We start from the raw sequence: 6,892 nt of genomic DNA on the forward strand, positions 1-6,892 counted from the left end.
TGTTCCCTCTGCCTAGAATGTCCTTCCACATCCTCTGGAAGCCCAACTCACCTTCGTGGCCTAGGTCACATGTTATCTTCTCCAAGTAGCCTTCCCTAAGCAGGTGGAGTGAATTTCTCGGGGTTTTGTGTTCTCACAGCTCATATCTCTGTGATCCCATCACTACGGGGCACTGCAGGATATCTCTCCACAGGTCTGTCTCTACCCTGCCTCCCCCTGAACTTGGAGCCCCTCAAGGGCAGGGACTATGTCCACTCATCTCTGTCCCTGGTGCCCAGAACAAATTAAACAAATACGTCAAAAAAAAAAAATATATATATATATATTTTGAGACAGAGTCTTGCTCTCTGTCCCCCAGGCTGGAGTGCAGTGGCGTGATCTTGGCTCACTGCAACCTCCACCTCCTGGATTCAAGCAATTCTCCTGCCTCAGCCTCCCGAGTAGCTGGGATTACAGGCACATGCCACCACACCTGACTAATTTTTGTATTTTTTAGTAGAGACAGGGTTTTACCATGTTGGCCAGGTTGGTCTCGAACTCCTGACCTCAGGAGATACACCCGCCTCGGCCTCCCCACGTCTTGGGATTACAGGCGTGAGCCACTGCACCCGGCCTAAACAAACATTTAGTAAGCTCCTACCATGTGCCAGTGGGAACCTCTGGTGAATAAGACAGTCCCTGCCCTCCCAGGGCTTACAGTCAGTGAGGAACACAGTGGGTAACCCAAGTGGGTCTCATACAGTGTGGTAAATGCTAAGACTAAGGAGCAGGGGGACAGAGGGACTGTTATAGGTGTTTAGGAATGGACCCTCACCCTGATTTAGGGGCCAGGGAAACCTTCTCCAAAAGTGGCATTTAAGCTGAGACCTGAAGGAGGAGTGGGAGCCAGCCAGGTGAAGGGGCAGTGCAGGAAGGGGCGAGTGTTCTAGAAAAAGTGAATGAGCAAAGGCCTAGACAAATGTGAATATCATGTGATTGGGAACTGAAATCAGTTCTGCAGAGCAGGAATGCCCTGTGAGGGTGGGGTGCACGCTTAGTGAATATGTGTTGGATGGATGGGGCCATGTTGAACTTGTCTCTTAGGGTTTCACTCACGATAGGGCATCAAGAAACATTTATTACTTGAATAAATGGGTTTGTTTCATGTGTTTCTAAGACTTTTCTTCTCCTATGGGTAGGAATTCTATTGGTTTCCTCTCCACTCAGCACAGGTCAATCCATGTTTAGTAAATAGGATGAGAAACTTTCCCTCTTGGGCTGCTCTTACTTTCTTTCCCTAAAGTTTCTGCACCAGGTTTCCTTTCTGGCATCGCTGACTGGCCTGGTACAGGGTGGAGCAGTGGACTTGGTATACTGGTGGCTCTAGAGGTCACTAACCAAGCCAGAGCTAAATGAGAGGAGGACAGCCGAGGAAGGTGCCACCAATTTGGCCTGCTGAGCTGACGGGCCAGAGGCTGGCTGAAGTTCTGGGGATTCTGGTAAACTGCATTTGCTAAATTGTTTGTGAATACTCAGTTCTGCTATAGAAGAAAAGAAAACCAATGGAATGGATGAAACTTATGTGTTAAGTATAGGCTAGTTACTTTGGTGACATGTTGAACAAATAAAGTTAGTAGAGTATGTGTGTGTGAACATACATAGAAAGAGATGGACAGACTCTAAATATTCATGATACACTGAATATGCTTGAAGCATATGAGGCCCTCAGTATTCATGAGATCTTAAATCAGCTACCCATTAGCACCAGCCATTCTCTTTCCACATGTCCTCTGCCCAAATAATGCATATAAAAGTAATAGCAGCTCATCAGGATAATTGGCAAGCTACAGCTGTGGCCAAACATACCTGTCACTGTGTTTCTCCCATAGATCAAGTCTTGGGCCAAGGTATCTTCTTTTATTACTATTATATTTTATTTTAGTTTAGTTTAGTTTGGAGACAGAGTCTCGCTCTGTCACCCAGGCTGGAGTGCAGTGGCGCAATCTCGGCTCACTGCAATCTCCGCCTCCTGGGTTCAAGCAGTTCTCCTGCCTCAACCTCCTGAGTAGCTGGGATTACAGATGCACGCTGCCATGCCTGGCTAATTTTTTGTATTTTAGTACAGACGGGGTTTCACCATGTTCCCTGGGCTGGTCTCAAACTCCTGAGGTCAGGCAATCTGATCGCCTCGGCCTCCCAAACTGCTAGGATTACAGGCGTGAGCCACTGCACCCGGCCAATCTTCTTTTATTTTTAAGGGATAGAGTCTCTCTGTGTTGCCCAGGCTGGTCTTGAATTTCTGGCCTCAAGCAATCCTTCCACCACAACCTCTTGAGTAGCTGAGATTACAGGCATGAGCCACCATGCCTGGCTCCAGGTACCTTCCGTCCATTGCACCACCCCCCTAACCCCAGCCACTCAAACCTCAACTCTGATCCTCATTACAACACCATCATAATTACACCACTTATGGATTTAACTTGCTGTATGATTTGAATCCTTTCATTTGGTCTGTGAGACTTTCTGCTCCATGACCTCCAGGAGAGCCTGTCTTGCAGTACCTGGGGGCTGCCATGACACCAAGGTATGTTCCCACCTCGCACTGTGGACCAGGGTCTTATTTGTGAGAGGTCAGAAACCTCCAGGGTAGGTAGTGGCTGATGCCAGGGAAGGGGAAGAAGGGGTCCTTGCTCAGGGAGTCTACCACAGGGCTAGGTCCCCAACTAGGTGTGAGGGAAAGGGCCCTGTACTGTGTTACAGCCCAGAGGGGTCTGGTTATATGTTCAGGGGTCATCTACAAAGCAGGATCCCCCTGTTGGGGTGCTTATTGTGAAGGACAGGAAGGGGGGCCCCTAAGGGACACTGCCACAGATAAAGGGTCCTACACGTATACCTGTGACCCAAATCATGTGTAGTGAAGTCTCCCAGACACTCTGGCTGTGGCCACAGAAGGTGCTCAGCTGTGTCTCCACGACCAGGGACTCTCCCAGCAGGAAGATGAGGAACCACAGACAGGAGGCGGAGTGCAGCAGGAACTTCAGTACTGGGATCTTTAGCAGGCGGCCCAGCTTCCAAGGGAAGGAGGGGGAGTAGGGCTCTCAGTCCTGGGTGTCTCTCGCTCCTGCAAGCCCTTCTAGACTGCTCCACCCACGTGACTCCCCTTTCTCAGATTCAGTCACGCACTATTCAGACATACATTGAGAATGTGTTACATATCAGGCTGTAGACTCATATCTGTCATCTCCTTTCCAACCACATGAGGTAGACATTAATATTCCCGGTTTTTTTTTTTTTTTTTTCCAAGAACTGACGATCACAGAGGTAAAGTAACTTTCCCTGGGAGGCCCCTCAGGCTCTTCAAACTCAACCATGTTAAAAAATAAATTCGGCCGGGCGCGGTGGCTCAAGCCTGTAATCCCAGCACTTTGGGAGGCCGAGACGGGCGGATCACCAGGTCAGGAGATCGAGACCATCCTGGCTAAGACGGTGAAACCCCGTCTCTACTAAAAATACAAAAACTAGCCGGGCGAGATGGCGGGCGCCTGTAGTCCCAGCTACTCCGGAGGCTGAGGCAGGAGAATGGCGTAAACCCGGGAGGCGGAGCTTGCAGTGAGCTGAGATCCGGCCACTGCACTCCAGTCCGGGCGACGGAGCGAGCCTCCGCCTCAAAAAAAAATAAAAAATAAAAAAAAAAAAAAATTCATGGGCTGGGCGCGGTGGCTCAAGCCTGTAATCCCAGCACTTTGGGAGGCCGAGACGGGCGGATCACCAGGTCAGGAGATCGAGACCATCCTGGCTAAGACGGTGAAACCCCGTCTCTACTAAAAATACAAAAACTAGCCGGGCGAGATGGCGGGCGCCTGTAGTCCCAGCTACTCCGGAGGCTGAGGCAGGAGAATGGCGTAAACCCGGGAGGCGGAGCTTGCAGTGAGCTGAGATCCGGCCACTGCACTCCAGCCTGGGCGACAATGCAAGACTCCATCTCAAAAATAAATAAATAAATAAATAAATAAAAAATAAATAAAGAAATTCATCATCTTCTATCCTATCTTGCTCTTCCATCTTCTTCTATGCCCCCACCTCATAAAATGACCCGGTCACCCAGGCCGGGAATATGAGACATCTCTATGTGCTTGTCCTCTCACACCAGTCTAACTCCTGCCCTGCACCCCCAGCCCACCTTTCAAACCCCTAGTAGAAGGCACTTTCTGAAACACAAGACTGATGGGGGACTCGCCTCATTAACCCTACAATGGCTCCTATCCTCTGTGGCTTATAAGGCTCTGTGAGATCTGGCCCCTGCGTGCTTCTCCACCACTCTTGATCTAACTCCTTTCAGTTTCTCTAACACTTTGGGTTCTCCCTCTCCCAGGCCTTCACACATACTGCTCCTGCTTCCTGGAACATCCCTCTCCCTATTCCTCACCTGCTCAGCAGGAACAGGGCTTTTCTTCACAACCCCAGGGCCAGGCACCATGCTTGGCTCACAGTTGGGTCTCAAGGACATATTGGTTGGATGAAGGGCTCCCATGGAATTTGTAGTCGGGGTAGGCCTCTCTTTAGGAGAGTATAGGGCTGTTAATAGGATTAAGGTTTTGGAGGCAGAGAGACTTCGGTTTAAATCCTGACTCCACTATTTCCTGTGTACTTTTGACAAAAAGAGCATTGCCCTTCCCTGTGCCTCAGGTTGCTTCCCTATACCACTGAAGCAGAATGTCTGCCTTCCTCGGGGCTGCACTTCCAGCTACTTAATGGAAACATTCACACAAAGTTATATTCACCAAGTGTCTAGCCCAGGGCCTCATAAAACAAGTGCTCAATAAGTGACAGTTATCATTAATCTTATTCTTAGTACCCGGGACTTTGGTGCCAGCCAGCAGCCAAGGCAGAGGAAGGGCATGGTGAGGAAGATGAGGAAGGAAACAAAGAGCTTCCAGATGGCGGTGTTTCCACGCCAGCCAGCCAGGTTCCCACACCAGATGGAGGACAGGACTTGCTGGCAGATGGGGTGTGCTACAAACTAAGCAGAGATGGGGCATAAGCAGACGGGGAGGCCACCAGGCAAGGAGGAGGATGGGGGAGCCAGTTGGGTACACAGCCCTTTCTTCCTTGCCACAGAGATCGAACAATCCTTCTTTTCTCCCCATATCAGCCAACTTGCTTGTCATGTGACCATGGGCAGACCCATCACTCTCTAGGCCTTGGTTTATGGAGGGGAAACTGAACTCAAAGATTTTCCTGAACTCTCTGGACCCTACATTCTTGAGTCTAAGTTAAGTCTAAGTGGTGGGTAGAACTGGGGACCCAAGACCCAGAATCCCCAGGGTCCCTGGCCTTCTTAGAGATATGGGACATTAGCCTAGATGGTCTTGAGGAAGGCAGAAGAGGGAAACCAGGGTTTGCTGTATTGGGAGACAGGGCCAGGGGAGCCATTATGAAGGAAGGTTTTTGGTTAAGTTCCTGGTGGATGTTGAGGGTGGATGAGAGTGAGGAGCAAGGGGTTGGGGGAGGCTAAACAAGGAGCCTGTCTTTAGCTTAGAGGGGAGGATGTCTGAGGAGACAGGAAATAATGGAATCTTTTGGGGGATATTTAAGGCCTGAGAGACCTAGTCTTATCTTGCTTTATAGAGTGATGTACTGGAATTGAACAGAAAGACTGGATTCAAGTAACTCAGCAGGTCAGCGATAAAGCTGTCTAAGACCAGATGTCCTGGTCTGAAGGTGAGGTCTTGGTGGGTAATGGGTCTTTCAAGGGCTGGGGAGAGGTTACAGGCTTAGATTGAAGGTAAGAAGGGAGGGGACCCACAGGGCCAAGGGTCTAGACAGAAGGGTGCTCAGGACCAAGGCCTGGGAGGGTCTTGAGGGCAGGAAAAGGAGTTGCTTAGGGCTGGGTCAGGGAGACCTAGAGGTGGCAGGGCAAGAGAAAAGGACAGGGAGGGGGTGTAGCTATGGCCCGGCTGACCCGCTTCTGGTTGTAGTTGACGGCCAGTTGCAGCCTCGCCAGGTTGGGGATGCCTTCCTCAAAGGCTAGGCCCAGGCCCTCAGCCTCGGGCTCAGTCTCGCTGTCCTCGGCCAGGTCGTTGAACACTGCAGTGACCCCGCTCTGGTTCCGGCACATGCCCAGCAGCTCAAAGCCATAGTCCTGGCTCAGTGACTCCAGGGCAATGTACTCAGGCTTAGGGAAGCAGGTCCGTGTGTGCCTACCACCCTGTGGACCCAACCCCATTAAATCAGCCCACTCCTCCCTACCCCCCACGCCCACCAATAGTGGGCCTGGGCCACCTCTGTCCTGCCCTTGCACCATCATTTCCTATGTCTGGTGTCACTAGGGCATTGATTTCTTTCTTCTTTGCCACCTCACCCATCCTTCTTGCTCTAATGAGGTACCTCCTGGGTCACTTTGCTTATCTAGTGCTATTGCTACCTCATCACTAAGTCACTTCAACCCAAACCCCTCTGTCATTTTTTCTGTCTCTTTTCCTTCCTCTTCTAATCTGTTTCTTGTCCCATTTTTACACCTACTCCTTACACCCTTCATATGCTCATTTAATTTATTGGAACACTTACCTTATAAGAGAACTCGTGTTGGCAATTTTAGGAGATGCAGAAATGAATAAGGCAGTTCTTATTTATTAATTATTATTATTATTTTTGAGACAGAGTTTCACTCTTGTCACCCAGGCTGGAGTGCAATGGCACGATCTTGAGTGCAATGGCATGATCTCGGCTCACTGCAATCTCTGCCTCCTGGGTTCAAGTGATTCTCCTGCCTCAGCCTCCCGAGTAGTTGAGACTACAGGCATGCACCACAACGCTGATTTTTTTTTTTTTCCTTTGAGACAGAGTCTCACTCTATTGCCCAGGCTGGAGTGCAGTGGCGTGATCTTGGCTCACTGCAACCTCCACCTCCTGG

General features: G+C 50.1%; 1 protein-coding gene across 1 annotated transcript in view; it reads right to left on the reverse strand.

Annotated features, from left to right (window-relative positions):
* The window catches only part of LOC105522300 (short transient receptor potential channel 2-like), a 59,145-nt gene that overhangs the window by 21,332 nt on the left and 30,921 nt on the right, over positions 1–6,892 (reverse strand). Inside the window, 3 exon segments of the mRNA XM_011956767.1 lie at positions 2,873–3,047; positions 4,835–4,999; positions 5,942–6,154. Of these exon segments, the coding sequence (XP_011812157.1) occupies positions 2,873–3,047; positions 4,835–4,999; positions 5,942–6,154 (553 nt within the window).

The sequence above is a fragment of the Colobus angolensis genome, unplaced genomic scaffold, assembly GCF_000951035.1.
Source record: "Colobus angolensis palliatus isolate OR3802 unplaced genomic scaffold, Cang.pa_1.0 Scaffold424, whole genome shotgun sequence".
Classification (NCBI taxonomy): Eukaryota; Metazoa; Chordata; class Mammalia; order Primates; family Cercopithecidae; genus Colobus; species Colobus angolensis.